The sequence below is a fragment of the Schistocerca piceifrons genome, chromosome 1, assembly GCF_021461385.2.
Source record: "Schistocerca piceifrons isolate TAMUIC-IGC-003096 chromosome 1, iqSchPice1.1, whole genome shotgun sequence".
Lineage (NCBI taxonomy): Eukaryota > Metazoa > Arthropoda > Insecta > Orthoptera > Acrididae > Schistocerca > Schistocerca piceifrons.
Genome location: NC_060138.1, coordinates 1,108,423,979 through 1,108,442,094, shown reverse-complemented (window position 1 = coordinate 1,108,442,094; position 18,116 = coordinate 1,108,423,979). Strand labels below are relative to the sequence as shown.

The following is an 18,116-nucleotide window of genomic DNA, read 5'->3' as shown; positions in this document are numbered from 1 at the left end:
TTTGAACCATTTTTTTGAAGTGGGTGAATACAAGGTCTACCTGTCAGGAGTCAAAGCTGGAATAGCACAATGGGGTGTAGGGCTTTACATCAGGAAAGAAATGGAACCCAGCGTAGTTGCAATAAGGTATGTAAACGAACGACTGATGTGGATAGATTTGACAGTGTCTAGCAAGAAAATTAGGATTGTGTCAGTATATTCGCATTGTGAAGGGACAGATCAAGATAATATGGATAGTTTTTATGAGGCACTCAGTGATGTAGTTGTTAGAGTAAAGGACAAGGACAGTGTTCTGCTCATGGGTGATTTTAACGCCAGGATTGGAAATCGAACAGAAGGGTATGAAAAGGTTATGGGTAAATTTGGAGAGGATATGGAGGCCAACAGGAACGGGAAACAACTCTTGGATTTCTGTGCCAGTATGGGCTTAGTAATCACAAACTCCTTTTTTAAACATAAGAACATTCACCGGTATACTTGGGAAGGCAGGGGAACCAGATCTGTCATTGACTATATAATAACAGATCAGGAATTCAGGAAGGCTGTGAGGGACACACGTGTATTCAGGGGATTCTTTGATGACACTGATCATTATTTAATCTGCAGTGAAATTGGGATTGTGAGGCCGAAAGTGCAGGAGGTCAGGTCCATTTGTAGGAGGATAAGAGTGGAGAAACTTCAGGATAAGGAAATCAGGCACAAGTACATAACAGCGATCTCAGAAAGGTACCAGTTAGTTGAATGTAGTCAATTACAGTCATTGGAAAAGGAATGGACAAGGTACAGGGACACAGTACTAGAAGTGGCTAAAGAATGTCTTGGAACAGTAGTGTGTAAAAGTAGGATGAAGCAAACAGCTTGGTGGAATGATACACTCAAGGCAGCCTGTAAAAGGAAAAAGAAGGCGTATCAAAAATGGCTACAAACCAGAACCCAGGTAGACAGAGAAAGTTATGTTGAAGAAAGAAACAAAGCCAAACAGATAATTGCAGCATCCAAGAAGAAATCGTGGGAAGACTTTGGAAACAGGTTGGAGACTATGGGTCAAGCTGCTGGAAAACCATTCTGGAGTGTAATTAGCAGTCTTCGAAAGGGAGGTAAGAAGGAAATGACAAGTATTTTGGACAGGTCAGGAAAACTGCTGGTGAATCCTGTGGATGCCTTGGGCAGATGGAGGGAATATTTTGAAGAGTTGCTCAGTGTAGGTGAAAATGCGATCAGTAATGTTTCAGATTTCGAGGTAGAATGGGATAGGAATGATGATGGAAATAGGATCACATTTGAGGAAGTGGAAAAAATGGTCAATAGATTGCAGTGCAATAAAGCGGCTGGGGTGGATGAAATTAAGTCGGAACTCATCAAATACAGTGGAATGTCAGGTCTTAAATGGCTACACAGGATAATTGAAATGGCCTGGGAGTCGGGACAGGTTCCATCAGACTGGACAAAAGCAGTAATCACACCAATCTTTAAACATGGAAACAGAAAAGATTGTAACAACTATAGAGGTATCTCTTTAATCAGCGTTGTGGGTAAAATCTTCTCAGGTATTGTTGAAAGGAAAGTGCGAGTATTAGTTGAGGACCAATTGGATGAAAATCAGTGTGGGTTTAGGCCTCTTAGAGGTTGTCAGGACCAGATCTTTAGCTTACGGCAAATAATGGAGAAGTGTTATGAGTGGAACAGGGAATTGTATCTATGCTTTATAGATCTAGAAAAGGCATATGACCGGGTTCCTAGGAGGAAGTTATTGTCTGTTCTACAAGATTATGGAATAGGAGGCAAACTTTTGCAAGCAATTAAAGGTCTTTACATGGATAGTCAGGCAGCAGTTAGAGTTGATGGTAAATTGAGTTCATGGTTCAGAGTAGTTTCAGGGGTAAGACAAGGCTGCAACCTGTCTCCACTGTTGTTCATATTATTTATGGATCATATGTTGAAAACAATAGACTGGCTGGGTGAGATTAAGATATGTGAACACAAAATAAGCAGTCTTGCATATGCGGATGACTTAGTTGTGATGGCAGATTCGATTGAAAGTTTGCAAAGTAATATTTCAGAGCTAGATCAGAAATGTAAGGACTATGGTATGAAGATTAGCATCTCCAAAACGAAAGTAATGTCAGTGGGAAAGAAATATAAACGGATTGAGTGCCAAATAGGAGGAACAAAGTTAGAACAGGTGGACAGTTTCAAGTACTTAGGATGCATATTCTCACAGGATGGCAACATAGTGAAAGAACTGGAAGCGAGGTGTATCAAAGCTAATGCAGTGAGTGCTCAGCTACGATCTACTCTCTTCTGCAAGAAGGAAGTCAGTACCAAGACTAAGTTATCTGTTCACCGTTCAATCTTTCGACCAACTTTGTTGTATGGGAGCGAAAGCTGGGTGGATTCAGGTTACCTTATCAACAAGGTTGAGGTTACGGATATGAAAGTAGCTAGGATGATTGCAGGTACTAGTAGATGGGAACAATGGCAGGAGGGTGTCCACAATGAGGAAATCAAAGAAAAACTGGGAATGAACTGTATAGATGTAGCAGTCAGGGCGAACAGGCTTAGATGGTGGGGTCATGTTACACGCATGGGAGAAGCAAGGTTACCCAAGAGACTCATGGATTCAGCAGTAGAGGGTAGGAGGAGTCGGGGCAGACCGAGGAGAAGGTACCTGGATTCGGTTAAGAATGATTTTGAAGTAATAGGTTTAACATCAGAAGAGGCACCAATGTTAGCACTGAATAGGGGATCATGGAGGAACTGTATAAGGGGGGCTATGCTCCAGACTGAACGCTGAAATGCATAATCAGTCTTAAATGATGATGATGATGATGATGATGATGAAGACGTTAATGCAAGCAGTGTCAATCATTAGGAAAAATAGGGCAAGTGGCCAGAGCCTAGTTTTTCATGAGGCTGAATAAGTAGTGCACATTTCATCTATTGTGTCCACACCTGTTTTGGTCTTATTGTGCATTGTTATAAGTTCTGGTTTATTTTCCTCCGCACTATTGGTGTCAATGGTACCGTCATAATGCAAAGATGAAAGGAGAATAACGTTTTTGCCCTTCTTTTGCTATGGTGATATCCTTTCTGAATCCAAAAATGCTGCTTCCAACTTCACGACCTCTCGTGCAAACAAAGTCTGGAGGCAGCTACCTCGTATTCTTTCTAAGAGTTCCTACTACTGTAAGTTTCTTTTTCAGGAGCTCTTCAGCCAGTGGTATGGAACAAAACCAGTTGTCTAGTGTCACATTGCGTCCTGTACCTTCGATAGGCCGTACAAGTCTGTTTACTATCTCCTTAGGCAAGTTTGACAGTGCAAAGGGGCCCTCTGGCTATTTCCTAACATAGAGTTCCATCCCCAAAGTATACAATGTTCTTGCGTCACATAAGGTGAAAATTTTCAAACCATACTTCGCAGACTTGCTTGGTATATACGGTAGGAAACTGCATTTGCGTCTAAAATGCAACCAGTTGTTCATCCATTGTCATATATTCAAACACAGTATAATTACTGACCCAGTTTGACACGAATAATTCAAATACTTCTCTGAACGCAGCTGTGATCTGTCTCGAATATCATCGAATCTCAATCAATGCAATAAGAAACGAAAGCGCTGTCAACTCATTGTTGCATGAAATACTGCAATTCCAAAACCATTTGTGTCCCATAAGTCTTTCAGGTTTTGGTGTCCCGCTTGTAATGCCCAGCCAATATCAACAGACCCAGAAGAGATTCGATTTCTTCCTCATTTATTGGTTTGGCATCAAGGTCTCTTGTGAAATTTGATGCAATGTGTTGGATGTAAATATCTGTGCACGATGTTATCGTTCTAATTATTACGTCATTTATAAATATCGAAAAACAGTCCACAGCAGTTTTCACAGATTTTGGGGAGATGAATAATGAGGTGTACACTTCTAGTTCTTACGTTACGAATAGGACAACTTTTCTTCCATTTTGTAACCTTATCCTTTCCAATGAAAAAATTATCTGCTGCACTTACTTGCGGTTCCAGTTCCAGATTGTCTTCATCTTCCTTTTCCGTGTCACTGTGATGAGAGAGAACTTCACAACCGTCTGTTTATCCTCTTCCTCTTCTCCTCTTTCAAAATTTTCGTCTAGTACCTTTTCCAGAAGCTTCTGCACTCTGTCTTGTTCTATTTCGTAACGATCCATAGCTGTTTTAACTGTAACGAGCGACAAAATACAAGCAGCTGCTACGGAACACAACTGTACGCTTTCTCGCAACATAAAGAGTCGCGCGGGGTGCCTACAACACCCCAAGGCACATTGTTGCGTATTTTCGTGGAACTTGCGCTTCCGTTGTAGATTCTATTGTCATTCAAAGCTTTCATATTACATCCTAGAAAGGTACGAAAGAATAAGACGTTATACTCCTATACAGTATGTAATGATTCATCCATAAGGATGATTGGAGTGTTCTGAACACCCCGCGCGACCGCTTAAGGTAACGATGTCGAAGCCAATACTAAATAACATCAAGGATGTCTGAATAGGCGGTGACTTACTCATAATAATGGGATTAGGGTTGTCGACTGCAATTCTTTCATGACTTCTGCATTGTAAATGTAAATGTAAGTGTGATTTATTAGTCTCATTACATACATTGTACAGATCATATGAACTGTTGTACAGGAGACACGTCAAGTTTAGCAAAAATATAATGTATAATGATTTACAGAAATTCTTTTTAGACTATTTTAAGAATAATGCCAATAAATACTACACTACAATATTTACTATAAAATAACAGTTTACCAATTTCCTTTGTTGTATACAGACGACACTGCAATATTAGCTATGGATTTTTATTGTTCAAAGTGTCAGACTGTCTTCCATGAATTCTTCAGTGGTGTAGTAACATTTCTCCATTAAAATATTTTGAAGTAAACTTTTCAGCGAACCAAGGTACATTGTTAATATGTTTCTTCCTTTTAATTTGTTTTATATTTTTAGCCTCATGTACAGTGGTGTCTGAGCATAAAGCTTTAAGTGATGTCAGGGAAATTTGAAGTTTTCATTGTGACGATTACCATAGCTAAGCTTAAAACGGAACTTTTCGAGATTAAGTTGATTATTATATACAAAAATCAAAATTTCAAAAATGAAGTAATTGTTAGTATTTTTAATTTCTTGAACAATTGTTGACATGACTCATTTTTGTGGGGAGCACACATGTTTATAATGATTTTCGTCTGAAGAATTAGTAACCTTGTACTGCTTCTAGAGTTAACCCAAAAAATTATCCCATACCGAATAACAGATTCAAAATAACTGTGGTAGACTGTCTTTCTTGTGTCCATACTAGCATTAGTAACACATTGGCAGTAGAAGCAATTGCAGATGCGGTAGAGCCCAATTTTTTTGTGAAAGTGAACCACTCGATTGGAATCAATCTTCCTGTATAATACAGTTGATATTCATTTGAAACTACGTCTTTGATCGTCACTTTGTACTTGTCGATTAAAATCATGTCTTCGTTTCTCAGTAACGGAGTAGCTATTGCCATTAGCAATCCAGCTGTGCAGCTTATTTGAAATGTTTTGCATGAAGCTGTTGGCCTCTACTTGCACAATAATGACGATCTACACACATCAAAAAATGTTTTCCATCAGCTCGGTTCCGGAACCTGTACAGAAAACTGGAATAGAGATCAACATAAACATCATTTCAGACCTTTTTATTGCTCATGAAAACCACTCATTGCATGTTGTACCACCTTACAGCGTGGTTGTTTACGTCTTTGGGCGGGTATAGTGAAATCTCTGGAACAGTCAAAGAGACTGTGTCTGTGATACAATATCCACAGTCAACGTCTGTCTTCAGGAGTCCTGGGTTACCGGGGTGATGTAAAACTCTTTATGATGTGTGTACGAGGCGTGTTTGAGAAGTCCGTGCAAAAATAAAAACTACTTATGTGTTTGGGGTGAACCTTTTTTATTTTTCGACATAGTCTCCTTTTAGACTTATACACTTTGTCAAATGCTGTTCTAATTTGTTGATCCCTTCCGAATAATAGGAATTGTCTAAGTCTGCAAAACAGCCATTAGTTGCTGTAATCACCTCCTCATTTGAACAAAATCTTTGCCCTGCCAGCCATTTCTTCAAGTTGGGGAACAAATAGTAGTCCGAGGGAGCCAAGTCTGGAGAATACGGGGGATGTGAAGCGAGTTGGAATCCTATTTACATTAATTTTGCAACCAAAACTGCTGAGGTGTGTGCTGGTGCATTGTTGTGATGGAAAAGGACGTTTTCGCGATCCAATCGCCGGCGTTTTTCTTGCAGCTCGGTTTTCAAACGGTCCAATAACGATGAATAATATGCACCTGTAATAGTTTTACCTTTTTCCAGAAAGTCGATGAGGATTATCCCTTGCAGATCCCAAAAGACAGTCGCCATAACCTTTCCGGCTGAAGGACTGGTTTTCGCCTTGTTTGGTGCAGATTCTCCCTATGTAATCCATTGTTTAGACTGTTGTTTGGTCTCAGGAGTATAGTAATGTATTCATGTTTCATTCACAGTGACGAAACGGCGCTTAAAGTCCTGCGTATTCTTCCTTAACAGCTGCAAACCATCCTTGCAACACTTCACAAAATTCCGTTTTTGGTCAAGTGTGAATCGCGGAACCCATCTTGCTGAATCTCACACACATTAACTCTTCTGTCATCCATCACCATGTCATGGATTTTATCAATGATTTCTGGAGTCATAACCTCCACAGGGGGTCCAGAACGTTCAGTGTAACTTGTGCCCATATGGCCACTCCGAAAATTTTGAAACCACTTATAAACTGTTCTAATCGAAGGTGCATGGCACCATAATGTTTATCAAGCTTCTCTTTACGCTGTGTTTAATCACCACACGAAATTCTTCTTCGTCCATTTTTTGACAATCACTCGACTTCCTTGATTCACACGAATGCCAAACACGAAGAAATAGACCAATATGGCTGAAACTTGGTGTGCGTTCTTTCCAAAGATGCTACTAACTAAACATGACCTCGATACGCGCCGGTGGTGCCATCTCTCAGACTTTGCATGGACTTTTAAAATGCCCCTCGTATTTATTTATTTATTTTTATTCATTCACAGAGGATGTTCCATAAATTCTATCATGAAGGACAACCTTCAGGGTTGTGGAACGAGCCATGTTACATGTGAGTAGGCACAAACAGCCATAGCTGGCTGCTTCTGTAGGCCTAAAAATATGATAACGACAAAGACTGGAGCTAATCTACTCACCCTACTATTTCTGTACTGCTACCTCTACATCCATAAGCCTACTCTGGGAATCACTGTGATGTACATAACAGTGAGTACTTTCTATTGTGGTTTGCGTTTAAAAGATGTATCATTATGTACCAGTAACCATTTTATCACTTGTAGAGGAACTTCAGTGGCAATGGAAAGAATTAAGCAGCCAGCATCTGAAATATGCATCAGATTAATTACACATGTCTGCAATATAAAAATTGTTTCAAATTTATTAAGTGATTTTTATAGTGTTTTCAGTGCTGATGTAGGGGAAAATAGTGAAAAAATTCCATCACGTACAGTTATTTCACAAGCTGCTTGTCTAGTTTCAGCTTTTTTTCGATATTTCAGCACTCTAGTGAGTTTGAAGTTTGGTTTTTGAGATCTCCATAAATGCTATTTAGCCATTTTTATACCAGATATAAGTAAAATAAGGAGTAATTAGGAGAAACCAGCAGTATTTTCATGCCAGTGCCTGTCTGTCGCACTGCCCCTTCCCCCGCCATCACCAAGCAGTGAGCTTCTGCTATTGTCCTTCAGTTCACAGTACCTTTTCACTCTGTGCAGTTCACGTGTTTTTGTTGCGGTTGCTTTAAAGTAGTGACAGTTTTCTTGTGTTGTGTAGTTGTTTTACGGACAATGGACAATGGCTACCAGAGGATGTATAAACTCGCCAGATTGCTTCTGGTTTTAAGCAAACTCTGCTATTCAGACCACAAATGGACACTATGTGGTGATTTAAAAGTGTTTTCAATGCTGCTTGGTCAACAAAATGGCTATACAAAATTCCCTTGCTTTCTCTGTGAACGGGACAGTAGATACAGAAAGTAACATAACATAAAAAAAAAGCTTGGCCCTTGAGAAAAACCTTACAGGTAGGGGTTAAAAATGTTGAGAGGAAAAGCCTTGTAGATCGTAAAAAAGTTTTACTTCCACCAGTTCACAATAAGGTGGGGCTGATGAAACAATTTGTTAAGGCTTTACCAAAAGAAGGGGAGTGTTTCAGATGTCCATGTGGACAGTTTCCTGGTTTATCTGAGGCAAAGCTAAAGGAAGGAATCTTTGTCGGACCAGACATTAGAAAACTAATGACGGATCCCAACTTTGTGGACAAAATGGAGATAAAAGAAAAAGCAGCATGGACATCTCTTAAATGAGCTGTTACCGGTTTCCTAGGAAACAAAAGAGATCCGAACTACAAGACAATTGTCGCAGACATGCTTGACAACTTTAAGAAGCTGTAGAGAAAGTCTCTTCTCTCGCTGACAACTGACACTGGCTGTGTCACAGGGAATAGGCAGCACAACAATGTTACTCTAAAAGGAACTTCCTGGAAGTGGGCAGGATCTGACCCCAAACAGAACTGTTCTCCTGGCCTCTGGTGATGCTGTTTCAGGGTAGAGGTATGGCAGTGGTGCCTCAAAACTAAAGGAGGCACGGCTTCTTCCCAACATCTCATTAATGCCTCTCGATACCACTTTGCTGGGCAGTACCTATGTAGTGGTCAATATTCTTGCGGCACTGTCAATATTCAACAACACTGCATCTCCAATTTGATTTAGTACCTCTTTATTAGTTATTTAATAAACCCATTTAATCTCCAGCATCGTTACATAGCAACACATTTCAAAAGTTTGTATTCTCTTCTTGTCCTATCTGTTTATTGTCCATGTTTCACATCCACACATGACTACACTCTGTACAAATACTTTCAGATAAAACTTCGTAACACTTAGATATGTATTCAGAGTTAATATATTTCTCTTCTTCAGAAATGTTTTTCTTGTCATTGCCTGTAATAATTTTGTATACTCTCTACATCAGTCATCATCAGTTATTTTATTGCTCAAACGGTAAAACTCATCTACTGCTTTAAGTTTCTTAATCTGATTCCCTCAGTATCACCTGATTTAATTTGACTACATTCAATTATCCTTGTTTTGCTTTTGTTGATATTTATCTTATGCACATCTTTTAAGACAATGTCCATTCTGCTCAACTGCTCTTCCAAGTCCTTTTCTGTATCTGACACAGTTACATTGTAACTGCCAAACCTCAAAGTTTTTATTTCTTATCCCTGAACTTTACTTCCTTCTCCACATTTTTCTGTGGTTTCCTTTACTGCTTGCTCAATGTACAAATTGAATAACATCAGGGATAGGCTACAAGCTTGTCTCACTTCCTTTTCAATCACAGCTTCCTTTCCATGCACTTCGACTCTTATAAGTACCATCTGGTTTCAGCACAAGCTGTAAATAGCCTTTCACTCACTGTATTTTACTTCTGCTGCCTCCAGAATTCCAAAGAGAGTATTCCAGGCTATGATGTGGAAAGCTTTCTCTAAGTATAAATCTTAGGTTTGCCTTTCCTTAAACTATCTTCTAAGATAGGTTGTAATGTCTGTATTGCCACATGTGTGCCCACATTTCTACAGAATCCAAACTGATATTCCCTGAGGTTGGATTCTATCAGTTTTTCCATTCGTCTGTAAAGAATTGGTGTTAGTATTGTGCACCTATGAATTATTAAACTGATAGTTCAATAATATTCACACCTGCCAGCACCTGCTTTGCTTGGAATTGTGATTACTACATTCTTCTTGAAGTTTGAGGGTATTTCAACTGTCTCAAATATCATGCACACTAGATGGAATAGTTTTATCATGGCTGGCTTTCCCAAGGATGTCAATAGGTCTGACAGAGTGTTTTGGGGCCTTGTTTCCACTTAGGTGTTTCAGTGCTCTTTCGAATTCTTCTCACACTATCATGTCTCCCATCTCCTCTTTGTGTGTGTCCTCTTCCATTTCTATAATACTGCCTGCAATTCATTTCCCTTGTATATACCCTCTGTATACTCATTCCACCTTTAAGCTTTCCCTTCTTTGCTTAGGACTGGTTTTCCATCTGAGCTTTTAATATTCATATACGTACTACTCTTTTCCCCAAATATTGCTTTAATTGTCCTTTAGGCAGTATCTATTTTTCTGCTAGTGATATATGCTTCTATATCCTTACATTTGTCCTCTAGCCATTCCTGATTAGCCATTTTGCACTTCCTATAAATGTCATTTTTTAGATATTTGTGTTCCCTTTTCCTGCTTCATTTGGTGCATTTTTATATTTTCTCCTTTCATCAGTTAAATTCAATGTACATGTGTGTGTGTGTGTGTGTGTGTGTGTGTGTGTGTGTGTGTGTGTGTGTGTGTGTGTGTGTGTGTGGTGCCTGCTCTTTTAGACATGTCTGAAAGGACAGACACAATTCTTGATCTAGCAGCCATTATGAATTAAGACACAAAGGACTTAGAGACATTGGCTGCAAGCAGACATTGACTGAAATCTGTGTGGGGAAAGTCGAAAACTTGTGCCAGGGCAGGCTTCAAACCCAAGTTTCCTGCTTACTAGCAGGTTACTGAACCATGTGGACACAGTGGTCATTGTAGCTATGTGGGCTACCCTAGCACAACTCCTGCCGGATCCAAATTCTCAACTTATTCACACACTATTAATTATATATATAACTGAGATGAGATGGTCAATGATTTCTTCAGTGCAGATGTGCATCATTCTTGAACTCCTTCAGGAATTGGTGAAATGCTGCAGGTAATGAAGATAATGGACAAGGGGAACTATGTTAGTGCTGTGTGAATAAGTTGAGAATTTATGTCAGACAGGAGTCATGCAAGAGCTAGCTACACCACGAAAATCAATCGGAAACGATTCGACCACGTCATCGGTTTCCGAATCTATGAACATGCAAGCAAGTTCGGAGGAATCGAATGCCCTATCCTCAGCAACAGGCAAACGGGACAATGCATCGGCGTTTCCGTGCTTAGCAGTGGACCGATACAAGATATCATAGCAGTACTGTGAGAGGAAAATAGTTCAGCGAATGAATTTCTGCACTGTTCGTGGAAGAACAGGCTTATTCAGATGAAAAAGCGATATCAAAGGTTTGTGGTCTGTGATTATGGTAAAGTGACGACCATACAAGAAGTCATGAAACTTTGTAACACCAAATACGAGAGCCAGTGCTTCTTTCTCGATCTGTGAACAATTTCTTTGCACAGATGAGAGCAATTTCGACGCAAAGGCAATAGGGCGATTGTGCGAGCCATCTTTGTGCACAAGCACAGCACCAATCCCGAAATCCAATGCATCCACCATCAACAAAAGGGGCTTCTAGGGGTCGAATGGTGTAAGGCAAGTATTGGAAAACAACGCCGATTTCAACCGGTGAAAGGTGCCTTCGCATTCTGTCGTCCAGATGAACGGAACACCTTTACGGCATAAGTGATGAAGTGGAGCTGAAATGGAAGAGGCATGTAGCACATATCTGTGATAATAGTTGATTTTTCCCAGCACACTCTGTAGCTGCTTCAAATTCTGCAGCGAAGGCAAGTCTTGTATGGCACGGAGGTGCGTGTGACTGGGATGTATGCCTTGGGTATTGAGTACATGGCCCAGGTATGGCAAGTCACGAGCAAAAAACACACATTTGTCCTTTCGTAAGTGAAGACCATTTTGTCGCAAGACCTGAAATAATGTTTGAGATTGGCTAAATGTTCTTCTTCCATCTTTCCGGAGATCACAATATCGTCCTGGTAGTTTGCTGCAGTAGGGACTGACGCACAAACAGTTTGTAGATATTGCTGAAACAATGCAGGAGCGTATACACACCCGAATGGCAGTCATTTGAATTGATACAAACCAAGATGCGTGTTAACCACCAAAACGCGCTGGGATTCTTCATCCACCGGTATTTGCAGGTACGCATCTGCTAGGTCCAACTTCGAAAAATATGTGCCTGGGCACAGTTTGTCAAAAAAGATCTTCCGGGCTGGGTAAAGGAAAAGTTGCAATCGCGAGTTGTGGATTCACTGTTGCCTTGAAGTCTCAATTTTCCCGAAGGTTTCGGCAAAATCACTAAGGGTGATGCCCAGAGAGAAGCCTGCACACGCTCAATTACACCTTATGATTCCAAATCGTGTAATGTTTTTGCAACCTCATCACGCAATGCATGGGGAACATTGCGCACTCTGAAAAATTTGGGTTGTGCATTTACTTTCAGTTCCAAATGTGTTTTATAATTCTTAGCGCTACCGAGGTCCGGTGCAAAAATTCTTCACATAGACGAGGAAAACATTGTCTGAAGGCACAGTCTGGTTCACTGATAGGACCTGATTTACTATAAACAAGTTAAACAACTGAAATGAATCGAAACCAAACAAGTTCACTGCAGAAGAAGAACGAAGGACGTAAAATGACACAAGTTTTGTTTGTCCTTTGTATGTTGCAAGAAGGCTGCACTGTCCTAACACAGGGATCTCTTGACCTGAATAGCTAGTTAATGTAACATTTGCGGCATGCAACGGAGGTGTGCCCAGCTGTTTGTACGTGTCTTGATTGATCAGTGAAACTGCAGCTCCGGTACTGAGCTGGAATGGTATCACTTTGCCATTAATGTCCAAGTCTACAAAAAGTTTATTGTCCTGCTGACGACAAGAGCGACTATCTTGTGCAACATGAACTGACACTGGTACAAAATCACTTGTGATGTGATGGGAGTTCCGGTGATGTCGACACACACTATTTGTGGGACGAACACAGTCACTGTTAGAGAGAGTGGCACTGGATGGAGTGGAATGAACGACATGAATTTCCATGGGCGAAGTTTCGTGAGCCTGAGTATCCTGGGTTCAATTCCGATTCTGGCGTGAAGCAAAGGGCCTGGAATGGTTTTGAGTTTTCGATCTTTGCTTTTTCTGGCAAACCCTCTGAACATGTCCTTTTTTATTACAGTAAAAGAAAATAGCTTGGCGTGACGGGCAATTCTCACAAGAATGTTTAGTAGCACACCGCGGGCATGATTTGAGCACTGCATTTGCTTGCCGTCGCGGCACATGTGGCTGAGAGCCTGGCGGCAGCGGTGCAGCCGGGCACGAGGCCTGTTTACTGCTCCGTGCAGCTTGCCCGGCGGGCCAGTTAACCTGACACACGGCTGGCGAAGTTTCAAATGATTCCTGAGCAAACTCAAGCGTGTCCTGCCGATCCAATACGTCCATTATTTGTTGAAGGGAGGGATTGACTAGGTGCAAAATCTGTTCCCTTATATTAACGTCAGAAATGTTCTGTGCAATTGCATCACGTACCATAGTATCTGAATATGGGAGTCCACATTGACACTCAAAAGCACAATCCCTAGTAAGGCCTTGCAAGTTTGCAACCCACTCCCGATTAGTCTGACCTGCCGTACGTTTTGTGCAAAAGTAGGTATACTGTTTCGCAACTACATTGATTGATTGAAATATGCATCTAATGCAGACAAAATTTCTTCGTAGGACAGAGTTACTACATCTCATTGGGGAAATAATTTGACTATCACACGGTAGGTTTGCACACCGACAGACGACAAAAGAAAAGGCTGCTGCTCGTTATCTTGAATTGTGTAAACAGTGAGATGGAATCCAAATCAGCGTGACCACTCCATCCAGCTTTCCAGTGCAGCATCAAAAGGTCTGAAGGTCGGTGCAACTGCGTGTTGTGGCTGCGTTAGTGGTGGAGCAGTGGCTGCCGCATCATTTTGCATTGCACGTTGACCCCGGACGAGCTGTCCAAGGGCATCCAGTAATGCCTGCGTCTGCTGATTCTGTAAGCGATAAAATTCGGACAGTACATCTGGAGATTGAGGCGAAGCCACTACACAACAAAATCAGGACAGTCTCAATGACATATGTCAGTATAGTTAAGAACACCATTGTTACTGCTCATCGCCAATTTTGTGTTAGCTGAAGAGCAAACACCGTGTTACGAGTGGGAGCCAAAATGCGTTTTAGCTCAAGCAGGCTAGTGTGAGGAGGGAAGAACTATACTGACGTGAGGTCTGGAACATGACAAGGAATCAGAATTCAGAAAGCAGACGTAATTAGTTTGATACTTAACTTTAATCCATTAATGATGAACGTTGCTCTTGATGGTACATGGTTCACAATATTATCTGTTCAGAATACATTCTTGAAGTAATTATAGTAACTGAATATTGCACCTTGCTAGGTCGTAGCAAATGACGTAGCCGAAGTCTATGCTAAACTGTCGTCTCTGCAATTGAGAGCATCTGTAGACAGTGAACCATCGCTAGCAAAGTCAGCTGTACAACTGGGGTGAGTGCTAGGGAGTCTCTCTAGACTAGACTTGCCACATGGCGGTGCTCGGTCAGCAATCACTGATAGTGGCAACACGCGGGTCCGATGTATGTTAAGAGACCGCGGCCGATTTAAAGGCTACCACCTAGCAATTGTGGTGTCTGGCAGTGACACCACATTACACGTCCAAATTTTTATGAAGTTCTCATTTCCTTTCAATGAGGAGTTTTCCTTTGCACATCGAAAGTGAAATTTTGTATCACACTTTGCACACAGTATCACTTTTATGTTTCCCGTATTTTTTGCAGACGCAATCACATTTGTTTCCACAGGTCTATATTAGGCCTATCAATATCTAATACCACATCACTGTTTCTTTTATTTTCACATTTACTGTTTTGTTGTTTGAGTTCATCACATTTATAATTTAAAGCTTGCAACACTTCTAAAAGTGTGGCAATAATTTTGACTTTACAGTCCTTCTTCTTTATCATTTTGTCAGGATCTTATTCATAACATCTTACACAATAGCATATTTTTTGCTTCTCATCTGCACATGTGAAATGATATACAGTATTACAATTTATGCTCATCATGCCTTTTACTGCATGCATAATCCAGCAGCATAATTCTGATGTCAGATCTGAAGATTTAAACAACAATGTACTTGCTCCATTTGGGATTTCATTTATGCAATTTTCTGTCTGTCCAATTCCTCCCTCAGAAACTTTTTTGACAATAAAGCATGCCATACACATATCATCATGACATAAATCAATTTTTTTTACACATTAAGCATTCTTTATTATTTGTGATGCATCTATTACAGAACTAACATACTCGCAATTTATACTCAGCATCATCTTGCCTTGTAAGTGCTTCTAATTCCCAAATGTCATGTCACCATCACTAGCAAACAAAAACGCATTCGCACAATTCTCTAAGCATGATATGTTTACCATTTGTCATAGAAACAACTAACAAGCATTTCTGTCAGAAATGTTACTACTTTGTGAAAAATAATCCCATATGTAGCAAGATCACAGTGGCAGGGCCTGAAAATTAAGATGATAACCTACACAGATTTTAGAATACTTTGAATCTAATTGAAGGGATTGAAATACTGGCAAATCAGTACTTTCCAAACATTCTGCCTTATGACAAATTGGAAACAGCATTTTAATTGTATATAAATGTCACTGCAATTTTGGAGTATATATGCTATTTTTTACTATTTTTCAGTGTGAGCTTCATGTATATGGCAGCTGTTTTTTTATAAATTTCACTGTTTTTGCTTAGGAAGCTGCCTCTGCAAAAAAGAGAAAATGGATTGGCAGGCGCAATGTGACAGAGACCTGGCATCAGCAGTCTATCATGGAAATGTTGATGTGAGTAACAAGAGATTTTTGTGGTTTGGATGACATGCCTTTATTTGTATATACGTTAAGAGAGGTACTGTGGCTGTTCTCCTTTCAAAGCCGTACTTTGGATGTAGCACCTGCGTGGTGGCATATTGGAATTTGTTAAGAACATATTTGGTGTGTTGTATATTGTAACCACATTATAACTTATGTTTTATAAAAAATGTTCCAAAAAACTAGCATGCTCAGGCTCTCTCAAAAACGTACAATTTATTGATATTAAATGTTAGATAATGAATTATTGGCATTTAAAGGTTTCATGAGATGTATGCCACAGGACAAAGTTACTAGCTTAACCCCCTCGATAGTGGGTGAGGAAGTTGAATTACAAGTGCAGCAAATAAGGTTTGTGCCCTGCCACCTGCAAAAAATTTTATTATTCACCTTCATGTTTTCTGAGAGCTTTTAGGACTTGTCATTGCCAATAATTTACAAATTAAGCATGAAACATGGAAATGTGAGTGAATATTCAAAACACATTGATTATCTGACAAGAACAATCTACCACTCATTGCCAGAACAAGAAACATGAAAAAAATACTGGCACTTGGGAGAAAACATTAAAAGGTGACTTAGTTGCACTGTCAGCTGCCTATAAAAGAAAATTTACAAGCTAGTGTTTTGAATGACTTGTTTTCCAACCAAGAACATCTTCAGATTGACAAATGAAGATGTAATATTTTCCGGTACTTGTGCACATGCATTTCTGCAGGTGTTTTTTCTAGTTGTTTCAGTTACTTTCAAGAGCAAAGGAAGAAGTTTACTTTCCTGGCAGCAAAATTGTAATTTTTTGGACAAATTAGGACATAATTCACACAACCAGCACATTCATTTGCCATTGGGGCAGTTTCTGCAGAAGTAATTTTTGTAATACATACCACTACATAAATAACTACTATGTAGTTGACAAGTCCTGACTTTCAAAGAAAGAAAATATAGCAGTAGTTGCAATTTTTCACTCAAATTAGAACACCTTTCACACGACCAGCACACTTATTCATATTACATATCGCTATGTAAATATTGAGTATAAAGGCAGGTTGCCCCTTTGAAAGGAAGAAAAGACAGCAATAGTTTCCAAATTTGCAATAAATGAACTAGCTGGACTTATAAAGAGCTTCTGCTTTAATTCATCTGCTACACTGGCTGCTGCAGTCATGATGACACCACAACAATACAGGCATTTATTGATGCCTTCAGGAGAGCCAAAGTATATCTTTGAAAGGAGCACAGCCACAGTACCACTTGTGACATAGATACAAATAAAGGCACATGTTTTGATGTCACATAAATAGCTATTAGGCTTGTTTGCTACATTAGAATTATGAAATCACAAACAATAAGCAGTCATGCTTAGATATGATGCTTACCATTTCTGTAATTGAAATAGCATTGTTTCTAACCTAATTGTATGCTGGCTGAACTCCCCCCCCCCTCTTTCCTGGACCCCCCCCCTCTTTCCTGGACTCCCCCCCTCCCACACACACACACACACACACACACACACACACACACACACACACACATCCAGTAAATGAAAATGCGTACTACATCCTTGGCAAAATTGTCACATAGCAGTTTGTCTTCAGTAATTCATTCACACAGTGTTCCATAAACTCCATCATGAAGGAGCCTTCTGAGATGTGGATGAGTCACTTTACTTCTATAGAGAATACTAACAACAAATTAAAATGTATGTTATTAATTATGTAAGTGCAAGTACCACTCAGTTCTTTGTATACATGTCAGGCATCCCATGTTGATACACCAACAAAATAGGCAACCTCATTCATGGTGTGGTCATGTGCATTTTATCATGTCCACAAGTGGACCCATCATCCTACACTGCACATCTGCACATACACACTACTTCACTGCCATCGTGTTAGCAGTTGAAGGTTATATGAGACCATATAAATTACTCCAAAGTGACCACTGTGCTCTTTTGAGGAGGTGACTAATGCGTTGTCCATTGATATTATCTCATTACAGCATTCTGCATATATTGCAGATGGTTAAAATCAAGTGCATCTTCTGGGAATGTTTCCCTGCTGCTTTATCGCCTACTTTCTGTTGGGGCTTTTACAACTTTACTTTGAGGGTGTCTCTGTGTCAACATACAGATATGTACACTATTGCTGCTTGCTAAACAATTATTCTTTAATTTTTCATTTCCCTGGCCACAAGCAGCCACAGAATTTACATATACCCAGACTTTTATTCAGCCTCTTAATATTCACAAACTGAAGGTTTTAGATTATTTACTTCTTCTACACTGA

General features: G+C 39.9%; 1 protein-coding gene across 1 annotated transcript in view; it reads left to right on the top strand.

Moving 5' to 3' along the window:
• Positions 1–18,116, top strand: part of LOC124776613 (serine/threonine-protein phosphatase 6 regulatory ankyrin repeat subunit B-like) — a 379,233-nt gene that overhangs the window by 20,685 nt on the left and 340,432 nt on the right. The window contains exon 2 of the mRNA XM_047251691.1: positions 15,716–15,804. Within this exon, the coding sequence (XP_047107647.1) occupies positions 15,742–15,804 (63 nt within the window). The 5' untranslated portion in view covers positions 15,716–15,741. The remainder of the gene's footprint in view (positions 1–15,715; positions 15,805–18,116) is intronic.